This window comes from Saccoglossus kowalevskii, chromosome 6 (assembly GCF_978046115.1).
Source record: "Saccoglossus kowalevskii chromosome 6, keSacKowa6.1, whole genome shotgun sequence".
NCBI lineage: Eukaryota > Metazoa > Hemichordata > Enteropneusta > Harrimaniidae > Saccoglossus > Saccoglossus kowalevskii.
The window spans coordinates 10,191,229-10,217,630 of NC_140646.1; the positions used below are offsets into that span (position 1 = coordinate 10,191,229).

At 34.7% G+C, this 26,402-nt stretch overlaps 1 protein-coding gene across 3 annotated transcripts; it reads left to right on the forward strand.

The window, feature by feature from the left end:
• The first annotated feature begins 5,736 nt into the window (after positions 1-5,736).
• LOC102805517 (uncharacterized) lies at positions 5,737-25,794 on the forward strand. 3 transcript variants are annotated; one of them, XM_085500025.1, is made up of 11 exons: positions 5,737-6,143; positions 7,966-8,086; positions 9,089-9,258; positions 11,641-11,750; positions 11,834-11,951; positions 18,456-18,636; positions 18,742-18,886; positions 19,067-19,211; positions 19,609-19,779; positions 19,890-20,012; positions 25,403-25,794. In XM_085500025.1, the coding sequence occupies exons 6-11, from the start codon at positions 18,475-18,477 to the stop codon at positions 25,455-25,457; spliced, it is 801 nt and encodes a 266-aa protein (XP_085356151.1). In that variant the 5' UTR covers positions 5,737-6,143; positions 7,966-8,086; positions 9,089-9,258; positions 11,641-11,750; positions 11,834-11,951; positions 18,456-18,474; the 3' UTR covers positions 25,458-25,794. The 3 variants fall into 3 exon arrangements, with proteins under 3 accessions (XP_085356151.1, XP_085356152.1, XP_085356150.1); XM_085500024.1 differs by lacking the exon at positions 5,737-6,143 and adding an exon at positions 7,404-7,506; XM_085500026.1 differs by lacking the exon at positions 9,089-9,258.
• The last annotated feature ends 608 nt before the right edge of the window (positions 25,795-26,402 follow it).

Here is a 26,402-nt window from a genome sequence, read left to right on the forward strand (position 1 = left end):
ATACCAATGCATATATTGGATTTTATAGATGACAGCGCTCTCTCTATGGAAGAATTCAAGAATTTCTTCGCTGATGGGGTTCTTGGCTCTGAAGATTTGGAAAATAATTTAGACACCGAAGAGTTATGTAGTGAGTATTAAAGTTAAATCTATTCATAAAATTACCTTGATAAACACTTAGTACAATAATATTTTTGTAGTGTTGTAAAAAATATCATTACTAGGACGAAGGTAAATTAAAGACATTACACAAGTTTTAATTTCAAATTAAAAATAATATACTTTGAATTTAATTTTCCACTGGTTGATATCCTCTTATGCACTTTTTGTTGGAAATGAAACAGTATAATACTTAATTTATCACTGTATCTACTCTGCTACTCCAGTAATTTCTGTACAACATCTTTAACCCCTCCACCACTAGGCTTTCATGCTCACATTTTTCTTAACTTTTTTCTCGTATTCCTCAATATTTCTGGAAATGAACCCTAAAAACGAGTCACAATCTTCTGACGAAAAGTGCAGACAATAAAAAGGACTAAATCATCTTCTCATTTTTGGTAAAACACATTTATGCAAAATTCAAGTAATCAATTTTATAAGTTTGATCCAGGACAATATAAATCAAGGTACATCACCAAAAGTGATACGTCTTGCAGGATCAAATCTACCCAGGGTAACTCAAGATTATTGACCCATATTTTTATTAGCTCCGCTGTCGACTTTGTCGAGCGGAGCTTATCATATGAGTGATTGTCCGTCGTCGTCCGTCGTCGTCGTCGTCCGTCGTCCGTCGTCCGTGTCAATGTTTTACTTTTTCGACTTCTTCTTGAAAACTACAAGCCTGAATGCTTTGATACTTGGTGTATATGTACCTTGGGTAGACCTCTCTCAGATTTGTTCATTTCATGTTGATATCTTCAATTCTCTAATGTTGGTGAATATTTTTGTCATTTTTGGTAAAAAGTGATATTTTCGACTTCTTGTTAAAAACCGCAAGTGCAAATGCTTTGATATTACATATATAGGTACTACATGTGGACCTCTCTCAGATTTGTTCATTTTGTAATGTTATCTTTAATTCTCTAATTTTGGTGAATATTTTTGTCATTTTTGGTAAAAAGTGATATTTTCGACTTCTTATTAAAAACCGCATGTCCAATTGCTTTGATACTACATATATAGGTACTACATGTGGACCTCTCTCAGATTTGTTCATTTCGTGATGATATCTTCAATTCTCTATTTTTGGTGAATATTTTTGTCATTTTTGGTAAAAAGTGATATTTTCGACTTCTTGTTAAAAACCGCAAGTCCGATTGCTTTGATATTACATATATAGGTACTACATGTGGACCTCTCTCAGATTTGTTCATTTTGTGATGATATCTTCAATTCTCTAATTTTGGTGAATATTTTTGTCATTTTTGGTAAAAAGTGATATTTTCGACTTCTTGTTAAAAACCGCAAGTCCGATTGCTTTGATATTACATATATAGGTACTACATGTGGACCTCTCTCAGATTTGTTCATTTTGTAATGATATCTTCAATTCTCTAATTTTGGTGAATATTTTTGTAATTTTTGGTAAAAAGTGATATTTTCGACTTCTTGTTAAAAACCAATAGATCAATTGCTTTGATATTACATATATAGATACTACATGTAGACCTTTCGCAGATTTGTTCATTTTGTGATGATATCTTCAGTTCTCTAATTTTGGTGAATATTTTTGTCATTTTTGGTAAAAAGTGATACTTCTTGTTGAAAACTGTAAGTCCGGTTGCTTTGATATTACATATATAGGTACTACATGTGGACCTCTTTCAGATTTGTTCATTTTGTAATGATATCTTTAATTCTCTAATTTTGGTGAATATTTTTGTCATTTTTGGTAAAAAGTGATATTTTCGACTTCTTGTTAAAAACTGTAAGTCCGATTGCTTTGATACTATTCATATTGTTCATTTTCTAATGATGTCTTCAGTTCTTTAATTGAAATGTGCATTGCTAACAGCGGAGCTATCTCAGCCGATAGGCTGCTTGTTTAGATCTTGCCACACTCAGTTGACAACTTCTTTTAAAAGTATATCTTAAAATTAAGCCATTATTCAAGTTACATGTTACGTTTATCTGTATTTGTTCTATAATCACAAAACGATGTACTTTTCAGGCTACTTTTCACAGCATCTTGGATCTTTTCGTGAAATCTTTGCAGCATTTGAAGATCTATCTCAGTCTGTAACCAATGTTTTGCAGGCAACAGCAAAGGTATTTATATATTAATTATCTCATTCCTTGTCTGGGTGTATGTGCATATCTCATGCCAAGATTTGCTCGTTCAAAGCTTGTAGGTAGAAATTTATTTACATAGACTAGATAACTGATAACTACAGCTCACACTTCTGTTATAAGCCCTTTAAGTGAAGACGTTACTTGATACCTCAAGTAAACATGAAATATTGACACAGAGTGTCAGGGGCGGAGCCTGCCTTTCCATTGGGGAGGGGTAAAAAATATACGGCTATTGTCAGTCGTGTAAGAATAACTTTATATGTATCATGGCTCAATGCCATCTTATATATGTATAACTTATTGAGTAAAAAAAGATTTTTTAAAATTGATTTGTTTTATTTCATCGTACTTTTAGTCCTCTTTCTAAGTGATGTAGAAACATTTAATTTCGCAGTTTTGAGCTATCCAACTTTTTCGCTGTGTGCAACCTCCAACAGAACGGATATGTCCCGCACGCATACCAATAATACACAACCACAGTCAGCTGGCGCACACGTGATAATAAAATAAATACGATATTTACTATATGGGGGCCGCCATCTTGAATGACGCATAAAACTAAATAAGAGACAAGTTGTGAAATGTGTTTTTCAGATTCCTACAAATCAGAACAAAAATACCAATCTTTCACAAAAATACGGTCCACTGGGGTTATATTAAGCCAACCGATAACAAAATTCGGCCGAATTCGTCATTTTTGTGTGGAAAAATCCCTTGTGTATGAACACCTAATTACGCGAAGAACATAGAACACTAAGCCGGGGTATTTGAAACTAAAAATTGACATTCCAGCACAGCAGCCAATCAGCGACGGCCTAACGCTTAGATGACAATTTCGGTTTCAAATACCCCGGCTTAGTGTTTGCAACAACTATTTGCAGCTCATTACAGTCTGACACTAACCAGTAGTCACTATTGTCTTTATTTTAAATACTAAATAAATGACGTGTTTCCAGACAATCTAGAAAGTGTTTTCACAGCTTGCCGTACGATCGTCACAGGAAAAATTTCCATATAAACAACACCGTTTTTATCATACAAATCGGTCCGTGCTTTATCATAACAAAACACCTGACGACAAAAAATACTTAGTAAATACAGGCAGTATAGGCCTACGAGCTGTCATTCATCCTAGGGTGTGAATTGTCGGGTGTCAAAGCACACATTGTGGTTCTTTGTTGTGCGTCTTGATTGACAGTTGTTTGCGAGGACTGGGATGACTAGTTAAGTACCATCTGTTTATTTAAGTGATAGCTCAACTGTTCAGTCTGATACAGTTAATCCCTAGACGCGTTTTTTTCCGCGGATGTCAGTACCGTTACTGACAGGGTTTGAACAGGCATCTCGCCTCATGTGGTACATATGTATGTACAGAGAGATGTATTCCTAAAAGCTGATAGGTTTATTTTCTTGTCTGGGTATATGTACATATCTGGTACATGTATGTACAGAGAGATGTATAATTCCTAAAAGCTGATGGGCCCTTGTCAGGGTGTATGTGCATATCTGGTTCATGTATTGTAGAGAGAAGTATTCCTAAAAGCTGATGGGCTCATTCTTTGTCTGGGTGTATGTGCATATCTGGTACATGTATGTACAGAAAGATGTATTCCTAAAAGGTGATGGGCTTATTCCTTGTCTGGGTGTATGTGTATATATGGTACATGTATGTACAGAGAGATGTATTCCTAAAAGCTGATGAGCTCATTCCTTGTCTGGGTGTATGTGTATATATGGTACATGTATGTACAGAGAGATGTATGCCTATAAGCTGATGAGCTCATTCTTTGTCTGGGTGTATGTGTATATATGGTACATGTATGTACAGAGAGATGTATGCCTATAAGCTGATGAGCTCATTCTTTGTCTGGGTGTATGTGTATATATGGTACATGTATGTACAGAAAGATGTATTCCTAAAAGGTGATGGGCTTATTCCTTGTCTGGGTGTATGTGTATATATGGTACATGTATGTACAGAGAGATGTATGCCTATAAGCTGATGAGCTCATTCTTTGTCTGGGTGTATGTGTATATCTGGTACATGTATGTACAGAAAGATGTATTCCTAAAAGGTGATGGGCTTATTCCTTGTCTGGGTGTATGTGTATATATGGTACATGTATGTACAGAGAGATGTATTCCTAAAAGCTGATGAGCTCATTCCTTGTCTGGGTGTATGTGTATATATGGTACATGTATGTACAGAGAGATGTATGCCTATAAGCTGATGAGCTCATTCCTTGTCTGGGTGTATGTGTATATATGGTACATGTATGTACAGAGAGATGTATGCCTATAAGCTGATGAGCTCATTCTTTGTCTGGGTGTATGTGTATATATGGTACATGTATGTACAGAGAGATGTATGCCTATAAGCTGTTGGGCTCATTCCTTGTCTGGGTGTATGTGTATATATGGTACATGTATGTACAGAGAGATGTATGCCTATAAGCTGATGAGCTCATTCTTTGTCTGGGTGTATGTGCATATCTGCTACATGTATGTACAGAGAGATGTATGCCTATAAGCTGATGGGCTCATTCCTTGTCTGGGTGTATGTGTATATATGGTACATGTATGTACAGAGAGATGTATGCCTATAAGCTGATGGGCTCATTCCTTGTCTGGGTGTATGTGTATATATGGTACATGTATATACAGAGAGATATATTCCTAAAAGCTGATGGGCTCATTTGCAGGTAATTTTACCAGACGAGTGTAATTTTATTTCAAACTATGCATAGTCATGCATCTTAATGTAGCAAGGGCATTGAATTTATAGAACAAATGCAGTATACATTTTCAAGAAGTTATTTGATTGCAGAGTTATCCAGAGTCTACTTTCAAAGATCAGTTTACTGTTAGGTTTTTATTGAAAGAAGTAATGAATCAACTAAGTGCAATCCAACATCCAGTAGACGTAGCATCAGATCACCTTGTAAGTACAATTTGGTAGTGGTTACAACTTCAAGTGTTTGAATTTGTATGAATTTCTCTCTGGAGCACTATTTACAGATAAAAACAAGCACACAGTGTTATTTTGAAGACATTACAAACTAGATCTGATCAACTTATTTAATGACTATATATAGTCATGTGACTTCATTAAAAATGCGTGAATATCTGGTACACTGTTGCAGATGTAGACATTCAAAACCAATAAAAATGGTGGGGGGGGGGATCAGCCATCTTGTATGGCTTTCTGGTTCTAAGTTTAAAAATGGCTGTTATCTAATATCTTTTGAAATATTGCACTTAAGCAATGTAACATGGTAACTGATTATAAAACTGATTTATTAAAAAACCTACACAAAATGAAATTTATAATGATTCTTCTTTGGATGCAGAAAAATTTGTCACAAATGAGTGTATGGCTATTGGTTACTTCTTTTGCTTTGAGGTATGGTTTATATTATGTGTATATATTATATTATATTAGTCGCCCTTCTGGCAACTCCTGCAGCCAAGCTGTCTCCAAACGTAGTGCTCTGCATTCCTTTGGACTTCGTCGGTGCGGAAGAGCAGGAACCTTGTTGACTGGGCAGCTCTAGGTTTCCATACACACATGCCCAGTCCTGCGCCCTGGAGAGACCATGAAGACTGAGCATGCGATACAAGCCCATCGTCTCTCGAGACGGAAGGATTCCTACTACTACTACTATAATATGTATAAATTTAAATTTATCAAAGGATTATGTCAAATTATAAGCGACCTTACAAATTTAATTTTGTTGTTTTGTTAGAACTGGAAGATCTCAAGTAGAACTTGTTGAGACAAAATGCAGGCTGGATAAAGAGGAGAGAAAGACAACAATTTGCAACACAAACTAGTATTTCATTAGAAGGTAAGACCCTTTTATGTGATCTCTTTACTTTGTAAAAATAGACTACAATCATTCAATAAAGGCAGGCAGTGAGTGATTTCTGATACATCCGTAAAATAGGGATGGTATAACTAAAGTTGCTGCTCATAAATTCTGACTTCAGAAATGTACTATACATGTCTTTTCGAATTTTTCACTGATTTATATTTTGTGCAAATATCAATTCTTAAAGAATATTTTGTGTTTTGGCCATTTCTGCCCTAAACCTGTAGACGTGTGTAGCCAAAGTAATTATGAGATTATGAGAATCATACAGTAGAACGTCGATTATCCGAAATGTTCGGTTATCCGAACCTACTGTGTGTCCCCCAATGTTTGCACGCAGGTCTGGCTGTGTTCCGTATAATACAAAAGTCAACTGTGAACAATAAATACTACAGTCGTCTTGTGTGATTTCCTGGTGCAACACTTTCAATAAAGCTGTTATCAACATGTAATCAGACGTCTTTCACGTGTACGTTCATTGTTTACAGTGGCTGCGCAAACAATGACACGAATTACAGTATCCAAAAATTTCCTAAATTCAGACAAGCCTATTACGCCACACCAGTGTTCCACTGTAAATAAATAATGTCATAAAAACACAAACTTCATCAAATGTCTTCTCCACTGTTTACAGTCAGATCCTTAACTTTACCAAGTTGTAAGTCACCGTAGTTCGGATACGTTTCCCGGGAAAATTGTACGGGGTTCCGCTGCCGTCAAAGAAACGCGGCCATGAGCCAATCCCATGTTTTTTTCGATTTTTAATTTTAATGTCCATTATCAGAAGTCACATCCCCTTCGGAATAAAAAAAGAAAGAAAATAACTTCTGGGATGTCTTGCCACAGAAGCGACGCCAGTTTAATAGTGCAGTGAAAAAGAGAGACGAAACGACAACCCCTTGGTGAGCCTCTTTGATGGTTTATCAGCAGACAACTGCAACCAATGACCACAGTCGGCGGGCCGTTTGATGGTTCACAGCGTCGAAGTGTTTACGTCCGATGATCACAGTAGCCAACCTGGATTTTTACAACAATTTATTATGTCAATCGTTCTAGGTGTTAAAAACTTTGCTGAATCCAATAAAATCGGGACATCTTGTAGCAGATTACCATTCGAAAATCCCAGAGCAATCTGGTAACATCGAGCCGATATATACACAGCGAATACGAAGCGACCTTTCATCTGTTTACTTTATCAGCGTCTTTTATCTAGCGTTGGCATGGCTACCCCCAGTGAAATGCAAACGCGGTGTGCTTGATTTGGACGCGTAGGTGTCAATTATAAATCGACTAGAACGTGGCGAAACCGCAAGCAATCTATCTACCGAGTATGGTATTGGTAAATCGACGATATCCGATATCAAGGCAAAACAAAAGTTGCTGGATTTTTTCAGTAAAATGGATACAAGTGCAGGACTGAAACGAAAGATAACGAAAACAGCCTATGACGATCGTTCAGAGAAATCAGTCTTCACTTGGTTCCGGGACTTGGTTTTCCCCCAAGAAAAAAAACAAAGGAACTTTATTATCGCTACATTTTACGGACATTTTGCAACATTTTTATTACAATGTATTACTGATTAAATAAAAATGTTTTTAATGACGTACTCTACACGTACATGTACTATTGTTTGATTTCATTATACAGTCATGTGCGTTAGAATTTGTGTGTACGTGAGCCTGTAAATTTGAGCACGTCCACACAAGATCGCATATCCGAACTGTTTGCATAACCGAACAAAAAGCATGTCCCCCTAACAGTTCGGATAATCAACGTTCTACTGTATTTGTTTTTTAGGGATTTCAAGTTTATCGTCTCAGGTGGACCGTTTACAATTTTAGTGAATCAACTTGAAAACAAAATAACCATTCATCCTGTGGATGACAAGATCATTGGAAAAAATGAAGATGAAAAAACAGTAAGTACTTTGTTTCTGATAGATTCAACGGACTAGAGCTAGCTGTGGCACTGTCTTGGGTGCCTAATGAGTTTGCGTTGGTTCCCTTCAATATTTTCTATATTTACTTTTCTATATGTGCTGTGGGGAATTCTAGTATTGTAGACATTATAGTGCTAGTACACACTACTGTTACATTCACTGTTAAGTTATAACCAAATCCATATGACTATATTATATGAATTGTGACACATGGACATGCTAAAAATATAACCTGTAGATATACTATTATCATAAGTTTACCTTATCAGTCAAGTTATTGACTAAAATTAAACTTGACCTCTTAAGTTTTTCTCAAAACTACACCCTTCAGTATTCTTCAGTAGGGATTTATTGTTTTATTATTGTTATACCATATTATCTTAAACATTTTTTTGATATGATGATTTGGATGAATTTCTTGACAGCAAAGTTTTGCCAAAATAACTCTTGTCAAGATCTTTAATTAAATTTCAACTGCTGCAAAACTTTGTGTTTCCAGACTCAAGAAAATTATCATAATTTGTCGTCATTTTATGGTGCTTAAATGCCCTAATGTGATTGGTTAGATTCATGAACATGTGATGCATTTATTTGCAGTATACTACATCATTATCAGTAGCTGGAGTTATATATATATTTTTTTTATTTGGCACGAAATAATGCATTGAATTACATTATCTATGGTCAATAAACATACAACAACAAGTAACAAACATCAATAACAAATAAAACAATAAGTAAGCAAAGAAATATAAAATATTAGTAGTACATGTAATAAGAAACAAAAGTAAAATTTAGATATTGTTAGACATTATAATTTGATGAACAAATTTTCCGAGACTGTTAACAATGAAACTATCATTTGAGGTAAATAATTTTTTAAGTAAGTTATCCTTGGATAAATCTTGAATTTTTTCATCATAAACCGAAACCATATTTAAAAATTCTAAACGACTATTCTTAATTTCAATATTTTCACAGTCCATGAATGCATGAGTTTCACTGCCAACAGCCCCTAGATCACATAGTGTACAAATTCTTTCTTCTGGAAGTATTCCTTGATATCTCAACTTTTCAATTGGAAGTGAATGAGCTGAAATTTTAAATCTAGTTAAGCTGGTTCGATGTTTTATATTTTTCATAAGATCCAGGTATGGCTCAAATTTGAATGCTAATTTTATTTTGTTATATGTAATCTGGCAAGAAAAATCTGAAATATTTTCACAATACATATACTAGCAGTGTATATCTAATAGAATTGCATATCCAATACAAAATTCATATCCAATAGAATTGCATCTTCAATAGAAGTTCATATGCAATAGAATTGCATCTCCAATAGTAGTTCATATCCAATAGAATTGCTTCTTCAATAGAAGTGCATATCCAATATAATGTCATATCCAATAGAATTGCATCTTCAATAGAAGAGCATATCGAATAGAAATGCTTTTTCAATAGAAGTGCATATCCAATAGAAATGCATATCCAATAGAAATGCATATCCAATAGAAGTGCGTCTCCTGTAGAAGTGCATATCCAATAGAAATGCATATCCAATAGAAGTGTGTCTCCTGTAGGAGTGCATTTCCAATAGAAGTGCATATCCAATAGAATTTCATATCCAATAGGAGTGCGTCTCCAGTAGGAGTGCATTTCCAATAGAAGTGCATATCCAATAGAATTGCATCTCCACTAGGAGTGCATTTCCAATAAAAACGCATATCCAATAGAAATTAATATCCAATAGAATTGCTTCTTCAATAAAAGTATATATTCAATAGAAATGCATATCCAATAGAACTGCATATCCAATAGAATTGCATATCCAATAGAAGTGCATTCCCAATAGAAATGCCTATCCAATAGGATTGCTTCTTCAATAGAAGTGTATATCCAATAGAACTGCATTTCCAACAGAAGTGCATATCCAATAGAAGTGCATATCCAATAGAAGTGCATATCCAATAGAATTGCTTCTTCAATAAAAGTGCATATCCAATAGAATTGCATATCCAATAGAAGTGCGTCTCCAGTAGGAGTGCATTTCCAATAGAAGTGCATTCCCAATAGAAATGCATATCCAATAGAAATTCATATCCAATAGAATTGCTTCTTCAATAGAAGTGTATATCCAATAGAATTGCATCTCCAATAGAAATTCATATCCAATAGAATTGCGTCTCCAGTAGGAGTGCATTTCCAATAGAAGTGTATATCAAATAGAATTGCTTTTTCAATAGAATTACATATCCAATAGAAGTTCATATCCAATATAATTGCTTCTTCATAGAAGTGCATCTCCAATAGAATTGCATATCCCATAGAATTGCATCTCCAATAGAATTGCTTTTTCAATAGAAGTGCATATCCAATAAAATTGCATCTCCAATAAAAGTTCATATCCAATAGAATTGCATCTCCAATAGAAGTGCATTTCCAATAGAAGTGCATTTCTAATACAAGTTCATATCCAATAGAAGTTCATATCCAATAGAATTGCATCACCAATAAAAGTGCATATCCGATAGAATTGCATCTCCAATAGAAGTGCATTTCTAATACAAGTTCATATCCAATAGAAGTTCATATCCAATAGAATTGCATCACCAATAAAAGTGCATATCCAATAGAAGTGCGTCTCCAGTAAGAGTGCATTTCCAATAGAAGTGCATTCCTAATAGAAATGCATATCCAATAGAAATTCATATCCAATAGAATTGCTTCTTCAATAGAAGTGTATATCCAATAGAATTGCATCTCCAATAGAAGTGCATATCCAATAGAATTGCATCTCCAGTAGGAGTGCATTTCCAATGGAAATGCATATCCAATAGAATTGCTTCTTCAATAAAAGTATATATTCAATAGAAATGCATATCCAATAGAATTGCATCTCCAATAGAAGTTCATATCCAATAGAATTGCTTTTTCAATAGAAGTGCATATCCAATAGAATTCCTTCTTCAATAGAAGTGCATATCCAATAGAATTGCATCTTCAATAGAAGTAAATATCCAATAGAATTGCATCTTCAATAGAAGTACACATCCAATAGAAGTGCATTTCCAATAGAATTGCATATCCAATAGAATTGCATCTCCAATAGAAATTCATATCTAATAGAAGTGCATATCCAATAGAAGTGTATATCCAATAGAAGTGTATATTCAATATAAGTTCATATCCAATAGAATTGCTTTTCCAATAGAAGTGCATATCCAATAGAAGTGCATATCCAATAGAATTGCATCGCCAATAGAAACAAATGTAAACCAAAAATTACCATTCATGATTGTTGTATATTGGATATTGAAAATGAGACTTATTTTTGACCCTTTAAACACCTCCATAACTATACATTATACTATACTATCCATTACTTCTAGAGCTAATTTTGTCTGCGTATACTACATATGCTTGCTCACATGAATTTCACACATATTGTTAGTAATTTATGTAAATTATGCTTTTTCCAAACTTCATTTTATTGCATACATCTGTAATTCTGTTTTCATATTTCTTGACCATAGGTTGTGTTGGTTTGTCATACATTAGTTTCAAATGAGAGTAAAGACAAGTAGTTCAGAAATGGTTTGAGGACATACATTGAATCCATTGCTAAAGAGGATGGCTGTTTGAAGTATGTACGATTCTCAGTTGTTTGTACTTTTCTCACACTCTGTATGTAATTTGCTTACATGTTTTATTGTGATTTATTTTCAGTTTGAGTGTGTGCTCCTTTCGTGGGACAAACAACTTTCTCATCTATGAAATCTTTGATTCCATTGAAACCTGGAAAAGGTGAATCTAATATGTACACTGAATAAACAATGATAATGAGGTATGTATGGGGGTCAAAAAACTAACTGGGACGCGATTATGCGACTCGCCGAATGTCGATTATTGCACTCTGCGACAGGATCGCAGTGTCACTCTGCGAAGAGCACGATTCCCATTGGTTGGTTGGTTGGTCGAAAAGCGCGAATCTCAATGGTCGATCGATGTAAGGGTACACAGCATGCCTTATAAAAATGTTTAGTTTTAAATGGTTATTTCGCCGACTGCTCGCGAACTACGGTAAACAAGTATTTACCGACGACATGCCGCACGTTTCGGTAATCAGCAAGTATTTAACATTAATAACTTTAATAATAATAACTTTATTTAATTAAGCGCAACAATTCCAACATATGAAGATCAAAGGCGCTGATACAATAAACAATCAGTCAAATATTAAAAGCACATTTAAATAAGTGCGTTTTCAGTCATTGATTAATTAACATATATAACATCCCCCGGAGGGGGTGAAAGGGGTTACAAAACACATGCACGTTGGTGTTGGATGCCTTATTATGGTGTAACATCAGGGAGCTGGTAACATTAACGCCATCTTGCAGTTGTAAGGCTTCGTCCCCAACATTGCTCATTAGCATAGGCGACAGCTTTAAAGCGAGTAGAGCGCGAAGTACGTTTCACACGACGTTACGTTATTTTTTTTCATTAGCAAGTATAATTTGTTATGACTATATTCATCACTTTGAATTCCCAAATAAAGCGTGTAGCGGGTCAAACTGTTTCTAGGCAATCAATATCGTTTTATTAAGAATATTAAGAGAACAAAAACGTAGAGCTATGTGAATGGATTGAAACTACTGCTGAAGATAGAAAACTAAAACGGCAGTGTCAACACTAAAATTAGATGAGTGCACGCTCTCTGCATAAACGGAAACGATGGCTTTGTTTATTTGGCCGATGTCGACGAGAAACAGATTTCCTGTACTCCCTCGTCTGATCACCGACCCTCTGGGGTCTCACGTATCGGTGTCGTCATCAGTTAAGTAGTTGAATCTCTTTCGCGTTGATGCGAATAATATTTCAGCCTAATCGCCCCACTCGAACCACTCGCGAGGTTGGTCATAATATGACCTAGATGAAAAATTCTTGAAAAATAAATATAAATTGGGTAAACGAGGGATGAACGCAAAAGTCCTGTAATTTTATATCGGAATCACAACAGGCTGTAGGTAAGTCTAAATTAGTAAATATGACCCTGATTGCAGATTTTTCTTTGCCTCGTCTTGTCATTGGCGTCTTTTCTTTCTTTCTTTACATCGTTATTGCGTTAGTCTCTTTTTACCTCCATGGTAAGATGGTGTTATTAAAATAGAATATAGACTTAGAAAATAAAACGATTTCTCAGACGAAGTCTTGACTGATAATAATGCTGACAATGGACGTTAGACTAATATGCATTGTTTGCGACAGGAAGCTTGTCACCCGTTCTATCAGAATCGTCAAGAACAGAGTATTACCGGTAGTATACATATACATGTTATAAACATTATACAAATATTAACAAAACTGTAGTAGTGTTAGCGCTTGAGCACTGGTCTTTCAGAAATTTCGAAAAGCTGGGATGATGAATCAAGGTACAAAGTAACCGTTTTAATCAACTATTGAAAAATCAAGATAAAAAAAATCCCTTCCCGCTACATTAAGATCAATTGAATATGGACCACCGAAATTTGGCGTTCATTAAAAAAAAATAAACCATAATTTTCAGTAATACTGACTTCGAAAATTATGATACAAAAATAATTCCATTCATACCACAAACCAACGCCGTTTTTGTTTACTTTTCACAACTGTTACAACGTATTTCATTTCTGGTTAAAATACCAGCTAATCCACAAGTTTGGCGTCCGTTTATGATCTAAACGAAGGCAGACGATTGCAAACAACTGCTGTCATGGCAAAACGTTGCACATCGTGAATGATTTTTTTTTCACTGCATGCAAATTATTTTCCCTGATGCACTCAACAAAGTCAAAGCTGACGTACAACATTCGTTGCAGAACGCGTGAAAAGTACTTCGCGTTCCACTCGCTTTGAAGCTGCCGCCTATGCTAATGAGCCTTACAACTCCAAGATGGCGATAACATTACACCGTAAATAGGCAGCCAAGACCAACGTGCACATTACACTATTTAATTTTTCTAGCCAGCGGTGTGATGTGTCCAATCACCGTAAACCATGTGTCATTTGTTTGGTCCCACAATTTGTCTTCCATGTGCTTGCCGATCACCGAAAAGTGCGGCATGTCCGCCGGTACATAGTGTTTACACACTTTTTTTTACCGTACCGTTTAAAACTTAATTTTTTATAAGTCATGCAGTGAACATCGACCATTGGGATTCGCGCTGTTCGACCCACCAACCAATAGGAATCGTGCTTTTCGCAGAGTGACACTGCGATCCTGTCGCAGATAGCCCTGCGTACAGTGCTGTGTGTACGGGACGCGTTCGGTTGATAGATGTCGGGTCATTCCAGTTTTTATCCACACCCCCCCTACGGATGGATATTAAGGTTATGACACCCTATGGATTCAAATCCACCATTCAGGTGTCGGATTTTTGTTAACTAACACACCCCCTGGAAACTACTGATTTGGCGTGTACGGATGGGTATGTGAAAAAATTGTACCCCTCGGATACACACAAAAACAGAACCCCTCGGAAAAAAAGCAGTGTGACTTGCAAGTGGCCTACTTGGGTCTTCTAATTATAAAAAAGAAATTGGTGAATTGGGATGGTATGTTGCGAAGAGCAGTGCAGTTGGAAGGAGTCAATGATTTTTTGGAGAGGGGGGGTCTGCACAACTAGAGTGATGTCATAATATGATGACGTCACCTAGAGGGATGTGTGTGTCCCACATTGTTTTGTGCACCTGATTTGCAAATCGGTCCGAAAATTAGTTGAATGACTTTTGTCATTGGTGTTGATTTTTTTTTATTGTGATATGTCTCTAGTAATTGCAATGTAGAAGTACGTTCAACTGAATGGTCAGGTAATTTGCAGACTGATTCACAAATCATATGTATGAGGCAATATGGCGCTCAGTGTAAATGCAAAAATATACATCTAGAGTGCATATATACATGTAGTGTTATATAATAACATTTTTTTATTGCTCACAATTTGCTTTATACATAAAAGCAAGCAAGGTCTAATAACTATTGGTAAAACTTTAATACACAGGTTTACTGCTTTGGATTTAATGTCACAAAAACATTAATTTAAAGTTGTATATATTATGTTTTATATTTAGTTGAAAGCCCTTTGTAAATAGGTTAATTTGACCCCCTTAACTAAATCCAAAAACAAAATCCAGGACAACATCTATGGGTTTTGCCGGAAAAATGGCCAAGTTATTTAAGTTAGGAAAACAACTTAAATCCCATGATGCAACAGTGAGTAACTTACCAACATTGGCCTGTGGAGTCTGGCTGCACATTAAAAGCGTAAACTAATGAAAAGAAATGTTATAACACAGCGAAACTTAGCGAAAAAGTATTGTGATAACAGTAGAACCTGCCAGCAGTACAAAAGTTCATAGTTTATTTACAATGTTGAATTGAGACTCCCTAAGTTGTTGAAAACTCAAACCAACTGGTTTCAGGCCTTATAATGTATGCTGTAAACATATTTCTGAAAAGAGGAAATGATCAATTTTCAACAAAAATTAAAACATAATACAACTTTAAGACCTAAATGTTCATATGATATGTCAAAAGTTTGATAATTATAATTGTGAACAGTCCTCAATACTTTTGCCCTGAAATATTGAACCATTTTGGTGTGACAAAAGACACAAGTTAACCAATTAATACATAATGTATGTATTTATGTATTGTCAACTTCAGCTAAGGGTAGGCATGGGTAGACACACTATGGACGCATGCGTAGATGACAACTCTCCCGCTTTAAATGTCAGTGCATGAACTCTGGAGGTCATTGCCCATCGTCGCATGTAATTCAAACATGTGGTTATCAGTTGAAATGTACATGAATAATGTAATCGAAGTGCGCTGCCCAGAGTTTATTATATTATAGTAAAATTTAAACATTGCGCATGATATGGTATGTTATTGTATGGTTTAAATTGCATATTCATTTCATTTCGAATAAAATAATTCACAATAGGAACATCGATGAAGTATTTAAACTATTTTCCCGACATTCGGTAGACACCTGACTACTATCTTTTTCAATGATTTAAATGTGCTCATGTGTAAGTTTGCGTAATTATTACGAATGCAACATTATCAAGTCGGTAATATTGAGATACTCACAGACCCAATACCCCGGGTCAGTACCCTAACAATAGTAAAAATAACTTGAGTTTGCGTAATTATTATGAAAGCAATTACAATGTTGAAATATTAATCAGAGCCGGTACAATATTGTAAACAAAATTGCGTAGTTAGAAAAGCCAGTACAGAGTTGTGTACAAGTTGTGTAATTACAGTACCGTCGGATATCATAACAATTTTACTAGAACGACACACGAGGCAAGAATGAAAGGGGTTGCTAAGGTAACGTGCCAAACTTCGGTCAACATACACTTGATGTCAGCATCGCAGCGCAGCAAGTTTTGCAAAGAAGTACTTGAATTCAATTGCGCCCAAAATGATGTCGCTGATCACTCAGTTGTCGCGGCGTATGTTGTATCAAATTTTGACTTCGGCTTTTTTTTCTAAGTGCATGTTCTTGTTCACGTAAAATACGACCTCTCACCAATGTATTAAAACACTTTGAATTTATACTTTGCGTGATTATATTTGGTCTACGCGGAACATTAAACTTTCTAAACATTAATATCTGAGACCATGCATGATGTATATTCACAAAATCATATTTTATATTATGTACGTCTTTCATTCCAAGGCTCAGGCAAATAAAACAAATGTTCTTCTGCCAACTATTATAGACTAGTTTCCAAGCTTTTGACTAAGCAAAATTTATTTAATTTTCCATTTGAAATTTTTGTGATCTTGTAATTTCCCAGTCCTTGTGTTCATTCATGGTCTTGACAATAAATGTTAATTGCCGTGCGAGCCTACCATACATGACTGTGTATGTACTAGTAAGGGTGCCTCTACAGGGTAGTTGCGCATGGAAAGGTGAGACGCAGTTTTGTATATATGCCACTTGCGCGTACGCCCAAATCAGACTTGTGCATGGCATTCTAATGATAACCTGCGCGCAAACCAGACTTACGCATGTGAATGAAATAGAGTTAGAATAAAGGGAATGAACGCGAAGCTTTCTAATTATGCCAGCCAGTAAAATACAGAGATTTAAAATATTATAAATAAAATGTATACAAGTGTTGTAATGTCCTATGTAATAGCCACATGTCGAGTTGAGTTTATTTTAATTTATAATGTGAACTATTCATGAATGCCAATGAAATTTGAGAACAACTGAAATGTACAAGTAAGTCAGACTCTTTTAAATGAATGTATCAAGTATACACATGAATTAGTATTTGCCCCAACACATTGGTTTATTCTTTATTCTAAGTTGCGACTGATATGTTTGTGTGGGCTTGATCGACACAGTCGTAGAATAATAAATAAATTTTGTTGGATTAAAACAGTTTGCAAGCAGGGGTACAGCCACGTATGACTGCATGCATTTTAAAAGGGCGTACACCCTCCCCCAGGTCTCTTGGCTGACAGTTTTTTTTTTACAAACCTACCCCTTGGAAGCTTAAAAATTACGACCGCATGGATTCACATCATCTGTGGGGAGTGTGGATAATATGAAAAAAAAATTAATCAAAAATATGACCCCCCTCGGAATTAAATCATCTGTAGGGGTGTGGATATAGAGAAAAAAAATAGTCAAAAAATGACACCTCTCGGAATTGAACCATCCTTACTTTTTGTAGAATTATGACCCCTCGGATTTAAACCATCCGTAGGGGGGGTGTGGACAAAAACTGGAATGACCCGTCCCCCCCACAGCCCTGCGCACCTCCATAGACAAAGTCCGGGACTTTGAAAAATATAGCCTTTCTAATGAAATAGCATGCCCAGGTACCAAAAATGATGATTGATTACCACATATATCCAGCACTCCAAGTTTGGAGTCCAATTGTCGATGAAATCGGCTACTTTGCTCGAAAAACAAACGATTGAATAATCTTTAGTGTCGGCTGCCATTTTTTAACGAGATTACCCACAATGCATTGTGCAAAGGTCAACACACAGAAACAAATGAACACGATCTGTACACAAACAACTGCGGTTTAGCTGATGGAATTAAATAAATATATCAAACATATTGTGAGTAGTTTTGTTATTTTAAAAATTAAGTGAAATAAATGGTAATTTTTTTTATTTAATTAATGGATTTTCTTTATTTGTTTTAAAATTTATTTTTGTTTGTTGATTTTTGAAGTTGAATTATTTTCTTAGGTGTAACTAAATTATGTAATTATCTGATTAAATAATACACCTTATAAAATAAGATAATAAACTAGTTTGCATCAACTCCAGCATATTATTCTGAAGAAGTATGGAAGAAGTATTGAACAAATATGGCTTTGAGTATCAACTCAAACCACAGCAGACACGCATCATTAATTCAGTGGTGGAAAAACAAAACATCATAGGTATTTTACCAACTGGTTTTGGTAAAAGTGATACTTTTATCATTCCACCATTGTTATTGGACCAGGTAAGAATGTTATCATATTTACAACAACCTAATTAAAATACAATTTATGTCTTTAAGAGTAATAATAAATAGCACCATTGATCATTTTGACAATATTTTTTTTAGATGTATCCATTGAAGAAGCACATCTCACTTGTTATTTCCCCCTTAAGAAGCCTGATGTTTAATCAGCAGCGAATCTTAAAAGAACGCGGAATTGACGTGGGCTGCATTATGAGGAGGGATGAGATGTTGGATGCTGATAAACAAAGTAAATAGACTACTGTGAATATTGTGTGAATAAATCAAAACAAGTTTTAATAATTGAGTTTCCACCATTTATTCAAACAATTCAAATTTTTAAAGTGTGAATATTACAATATAGCAATACTATGTAGTTTCTTAATATTTATAACTTATTGTGATACCTTTATATTGCTTCACATATCAGAAATCCTCAATGGTCAGTGTAGTATTGTTTTCACATCCCCTGAATCCATCATGATGGAACCTTGGAGGGGGATGTTAAGAAATGTTCACTATAAGGAGAGGCTTATCTTGTTGGTCTGTGATGAAGCCCACTGCATTGTTGAATGGTAAGTATGTGATTAATGAATTATAATTTGTTTTTCAAATGTGTAAAAATCAATTACATCGACCTTTCAAAAATCATCAGGTATTGAACAAATCTGCACATTTCTGAACTGATTTCTGTCTCCAGCAAACCCAGTTGATATGTTAGTTTCTCAACTTGTATGGTAGATGTACACATGTTCAAAGAACTTGCATTTGTATCTGTTGCCATATGTTATTGGAGAATTGCCCATATTCTTGATATTATTGCCTAGCTTTATTTACTTTATGCAGATGAAATATTGCTAAAAGTTGAAAATTAACATACATCAATACATCTTAACTAAAATAGCCAGAAATAAACTGTTGATTTATATTTATGTGGAAATGACATGTTTTGTCTTTTATATAATCATGCAGGGGTGATGATTTTAGGCCTGAATACAAAAAAAATAATGTACTCAGAAGTTTGGTAACCTGCCCTTGGTTAATTCTGACTGCCACTGCTACAGAAGCCATGATGAATATAATGTTATTACACCTTTTGTTTGAAGAAAATGATATTACTACTGTTGCTACTGTACCTGACAGGTAAGGAATACAACTAGACTAACAAATATGGAATAATACATAATCAGGTAATTTTATTTCTGTAAACAATATCATCCATCCAATGGTTTCTTTACAATTTTATTTTTCAGGCCAAACATAGTTTTGCATTATAAAAACAATGGCAAAATGAAATATGAAGAGGAACTTGACTGGTATCTTAATGATCTCTCCAAGAATGGTGTAAATGCTAAAAAGGTTATCATCTATTGTAGGTTAGTATAGTGCCATAAAATGGAAACTCATAATGATACTGTGACATTTTCTCGATAGCATCTAATATATTTTTTTCACTCATTTCTAAATTTGTATTTTGTATTCATTGTTAATATTGGCCCAAATTTAATCAAGGGAGATATTTTAACTTAATTACATGTTCATTTGCATATGCACAATTATCAAGTAATTTGGAATTTGAGTGATGCTGGTGACACATATGCAACTTAATATGAAACGCCAGTATAAAAAATTGGTTGATGTCAGGAATGTCTGGCTGTTAATATTACACTTTCCCCACATATTTACAAAATTACTTTATACATTTAGTAACAATTGGTAGTTGTGACTGATAAATAACTATTGTTCAGTTGTGCCCCTTTCATTTCAGATCTCTTAGTCAGGTTTCTGATATCCATGAACATCTTGTCTAAGAGCTAGGTGAGAAATCTTTCACTGGGACCATCGATTATGTAGAAAACAGGTTGATACATATGTATCATAGTTCCCTTGATGAAAAGACAGAAAAAGTTGTCATTAACAAGTTTACAGAAAAAGATAGTATAGCTAGGTGTTTGGTTACTACAATTGCATTTGGAATGGGTATTCAGTTAACAGATGTAGATGTTGTAATTCACTGGGGCATGAGTAAGTCAATCCTTGCCTACTGGCAGGAAGTTGGCAGGTGTGCCAGGGATGGAAGAGAAGGTGCTGCCTATTTATATGCCACAAAGAGGTCCCTTGATAAACGTAAAGTTTCTAAAGAAGCGATAGATTTTTGTGCTGAGATGAATGACTTGGACAATTGCATGCGTATTCATATACTAAAACATTTAGTAGTTCCTGGCATGGATATAGACAGACTAGAAGAGCTAGAAACTAGGGAACCATGTCATAGGAAAATGAAAGATGAAAAATGTAGTTGCATGTTTTCCAGATGCTGTAGTAATTGTGCAATCAAATGCACAAATGAGTCTGGGTAGTGTAATCACCATTGTAATCTTGTGTAAAAATCATATTTTAGTGGAATTACTTGTAATTAAAAACTGCAGCATTACATCCCACTATTCATACAACCAAATTAATGATTGTAATGGTTATAGTAGTCCATCCCTTTAATGATCATGTACTGTTAACAAAATAGTTAATCTGAATTGAGATATCATTTTACCTTTCAATAGCCAGTGCTAGTTTAGTCTTGTTGCTGTAAGAAATCAAAGAAAACTTTTAGCTTTTATTAGTCCCCGTTCGGACGCAGTCCGAAAACGGGGACTAATGTTTTGCCCTGTGTGCGTCCGTCCGTCCGTGCGTCCGTGATCACCTGTATCTCGAACATGCATGGACCGATTAAGTTCAAACTTCACTCATACATCACACATTATATGGGACATATGCACATGCATTTTTTTCATGATCCGATTAACGATAGCCGAATAGCGGCCATTTTAAGGCCGAAAATGCATTGAAATCGCACATTTTCACCATTCCGGACCCGTATCTCAGTTATGCATGGATGGATTTTGTTCAAATTTGGTACATACATTAAACATAATAGGACCTTGATGCACGTCTTTTTTTTTTTCGGATCAAGTTCGAAATGGCCGACTGGCGGCCATTTTGTTAAAGAATTCAGTTCTGGATCCGTATCCAAGACATGTCTGGATTGATCAAGTTCAAACTTCACACACACATGGTACATCATGTCACAAATAGATATGTGCATTTGTTTCATGATCTGCTTAACAATAGCGGAATGATGGCCATTTTAAGGCCGAAAATGCATCAAAATCACGTATTTTCACAATTCCAGAACCGGATCTCAGTCATGCATGGATGGATTTTGTTCAGATTTAGCACAATGTGTTGTACATATGCAGGTGCATTTCGGTCATGATCTGCTTTGAATGTATATGTCACTCAAATATGAACGGAACGGGGACGTGTCATTGACAATGACTTGTTTTGTTCTGTACATTGGGCTTAAATTTTTTTGTAGTATTTAAGTAAATTTCATATAGTAAACATTTCCTACTTTCTGGAAAAATATAGATTATGCAATCCATAATATGCTCATATGTTTTGTGGCCATGAGGCACAAGTTAATCTTGATATATAAGCAATCATATTTTCATAAATGTGGTGTTTATTCACTGATATGTATTCAGTCATGTATGTCAATGTCAATTTCTACAGTCTAGTAGTAGCAGCTAGCCTTAATATTCCCAAAAAAAAACATTTTACAGAACTGTACCAGAGCTGTTTACAACAGCACAACTAGAGTAAGAAACTTACCCATTGTTCATACCCAGCATTTAGTGAAATAATATTTCTAAGTGTACAGAGTGTCACTATATATTTTAGATTTTGAGACTTAATTTTTTAACAAAAATTGTAGACCTGATGGCAAATTCACAGTATGTAAGACAACGTAAACTTTTGTATTCACACCTCATGGTACAAGGAAATTTACTGATTTATATAATGCTCATTCCTTGCAACATATGTGTATACCCCTATAGAAATAATACAAATTAAAAAGACTTATTTTTATTTGTTTCATCAATGATTTATGTTTTCATCAATTAGTCCATTAATTCCTTCATTAGTCTACCCATCTATTCAGTGACTCATTCATTGTTTTATATATTCATTTGTTAGTCCATCCATATTTTACTGAACATGCCATCAATGTGAGTACTCACTTACTTTCTCCACAGAAACAGTATGGATATTTGTCATCATCATCGTCGTCATCATCATCATCATCATCATCTTCACCACCACCATGCCTCATTAGATATGCCAATTCTTTAGTGTCATATGGAAGCCACACTTCGTGAACCACATCCCTGGCAATGTTATTAATATATTCAGTCTTGGCTTCAAGTGACTCTGTATATACAGATGTGGTTGGTTTGCTTCTTAATGATTTCATTTTTAATTTTTCCATCACAAGCAAACACACTATAACTCCATAACAAATGTCAGGAAGTCAACCACATGGTTAAAACAATCCATGACTTTTTTCTTCACCGCCCAATGATTTAACATGGCACTGTTTCCAAAATAAAATTCATCCATAGTGTCCTGCAAATAAAATACATTAATTATTCTACTCAACACACCGTAACTAGAAATTCAAGAAATATTGCTTCTGTTGACACATGCTGAAAACTCTAGTGTCTCACTGTTAAATTTCATCTAAAACTGAATATGTCTTTTAAAATTAATTCATAAGCAAATTAACCGAATGAGATCTTGCAATTTTCCCATAATATCTCATAGTTAGTTTCATCTGAAACCGCCTATTGGTTCTCAAGATATTTGAATAGAACAAAAAAGACAGACAGACATCGTCACAACATGGGCTATAAAAGGTACTTTATCCTGGGTATTATAAGGGTGAAAGTTGTTTAAACAAACAAACAATAAATGGCATAATTCAATAACTATGATGTATTCTCCAAGATATAATATAACTCAGGATTCATTTACTATTCACAAATGGATAACTGAATATATAAATACATGTACCAATATTTGTCTGCTTAAGAGTGTCAGTAATAGAAAAACACAGTTTTTAAAACTTGTGGGGGTTATGTTAAATGTTAAAAGATTAATTTTAGAATAAGCACATAATATTTCACCTGAAGCAATAATCCACGCTTGTGAAATTCCTCTGGAACAGGTTCCAGACCACGTAGACGTCCCCTGGCAGTTGTGCATCCTGAGCGTGCCTTATGGGCATCAATGTGTCTTTCAACTGATAAGGCATCACCATGGCACATCACCATGGCACATTATATGATGTTCTCCATCAGCTTTTGTAGGTACATAGCGATGAAGTGTGTCAATCACTGATATGACTCCGGGTATCGATGAGGGGTTTTCATGAATAATACCTAAGTTAACCTATAAAAAAATTGATTAGCAGAAACACATATCTCCAAAAATAAATCTAAATAACAAATGTTTGGATTAGTAGCTATTACATAGTTAAGAAGTGAATTGAAGTCAATTAAGGACATGATCAAACAAAATTCATATACAATAACCCTAATATATTGTGGCATGTATAAACAATTTTTTTAAACCATGATGCAGGGCAATAACATTACAATTGTTATGTCAATATTCCACTTACTTTTAAATCATATTGAATAAGTAGACGTATTGGTTTATATTTACAGTTTATATTTACAGTTTATATTTACAGTTTTGAAGAGAAGACATCAATAATTTGAATTTTAACCAAAAATATTCAACAATAATAAATTCCATAGTGCAACTTCTAATCATTCCATGATCCATTATACTCGAATACATAATTTTTCACAAAGGTAAAAAATGTTGACCAAAAACTACAAAAAATTTGCTAGTTGTATATGTTTGACAGCCAAATTTCTAATCAATTCACTCTATAATATCTTTAACTTTAACATCAGATCAAAACTTCACCAAACCGTCAGAGGGTGACATACCTAATTGATGTACAAATTGTCATCTATCAAAAGTCAAAAACTGCCGAGGGTGATAAATGATAAATTTAACTTACCAGTTCACTTTTTTGTTCGACTCTGACTGATACTGGTGTGTAACACAATCTCCATAATACTTCTCAAAGTGAGAAAAGTTGCTGCAAACAATTCGTACTACAATAATCTCCATCCGTCTTTTCAATTTTTGTAACATTTCATCTGATTGAATGTATAAGTTGATAGGTAAAGACGTTGCTGTCACAGAAGCGGTGTCGTCCTCGTCTCTTGCAGATATTCTATTTTTAGCTGCATATGACATTGCCCACATCAACATTTTGTTACTTTGCAAAGTACCTTGATGGCGAGCAGTTGTTGCAATTTGTACGTTGTCCCAAGCCACTGAGTAGCCAGGATGTGTTGATGAAATGATGAGTTATAAGTAACCATTGTGAAAGTTCAGACTGGGAAAGTGAATCAACATTTACTATTTGCATTCCAAAGAAAATTGCCTGGGTTAGGGGTGCACCCCCTGTTAATTTTTTTTGAAGCAATTTTTTTACTGCTTCAATTTATTTATAATTGTCTAGGCGAAAATGATATAAGCTGCAGTAAAGTTGCTCAGTTGTGTGTGCTGTCATATAACCTCATGCATCATTTTTTTGATTTCAGAGAATTAATTACCTAGGACCTTCAAATTATTTAATTCTTGTTCATTTTACAAATCTGACAAAAACAAACCATTCAAAACATTGCTATATGCTAACAGTTTTACTGACAAGTGTGTCATGACCGGAAGCATTGATATTTTCTCTGGATTTAATTCATTGTGACATATATCCTTATAAACCAAATTACTGATTCATCCGTGTAAACATATCAAAACACTGTACTTTTCTCTGATTTATTTTCAGAAGTATCTTGGACATCCTCATCCTGGAAGAGTTCTCTTGCTACACATGGTCTTGAATCTACTGGTATCTGTGTGAATTTAAAAAAAGCTGGTATAATATTTTGTTTTGAATTAAGTGTTAAAAATAGAAATACATAGAATACTTTATATTGACTTTAAATGCTCCAATTTTAACGAAAATATCATCAAACCAGTTTCTATGGCTACTGGCAATTCAGATATACAATATTAACTTGAATGTCCAAGTGATACATGTGACCCCCTAGGTATAGTGTAACATTCTTATGGTATATGTGCAGAAGATGTAGTTCTGACTTTTAATATTTATATTAGGAGTGAGATAACCATTACTGTATATTTTTTTGGAACAAATAAATGCAAGGAATCATTTCACTCACTGTCTCCGACTCAATGTCTTGCTTCCACTTTATAATTTCATGATCATATTCACCCTTCAATCTGTCCACAAGTTTTCGTGCTCCACTTTTTGATAGACACATACCAAATTTACCGAAACATTGGAAAAGCTGAAAAAGATCATAGTGGGGATTTAGACAACCTCTGTGTTCCCATCATATACAGGGAAATTTGATTTAAGTCATTGCTACAACTTTGTCATTTTATGATCAACCCTTGAGTTATAGACATGTCATCATGTCCCCTGGGTGGAGAATTTGATATGCCAAGCAAAAAGTCCAATTTGGTCTACTGCCCCCCCCCCCTCTAAGGCCAAAAGCATTGTAGGATGTATAAACTGAAATAAAAAATGTAATAATATAATTTTGAAGAATATTAGAGATTTGTGGGAAAATTAGCAACTATAAAATTAGTTCAGATACATTGATTAGGCATGAACTCACTTTGTCACTGCAACCATTCTTCCACATTTGTAATGCATTTACACCAGCTAAAAACTTGAACTTTGAAGGTGCTCGCAAGTGCAACATGGTCAACAATAATGATCCAAATTTAGCTACAGACTGCTGATTACTCATTTGGAT

Coding starts and splice junctions, on each gene's coding strand:
- LOC102805517 (XM_085500025.1), top strand. CDS start 18,475: ATGGAAGAAGTATTGAACAAATATGGCTTTGAGTATCAACTCAAACCA. Junction 19,212..19,608: donor GCCCACTGCATTGTTGAATG/GTAAGTATGTGA, acceptor ATAATCATGCAG/GGGTGATGATTTTAGGCCTG. Junction 19,780..19,889: donor GTTGCTACTGTACCTGACAG/GTAAGGAATACA, acceptor TTTATTTTTCAG/GCCAAACATAGTTTTGCATT.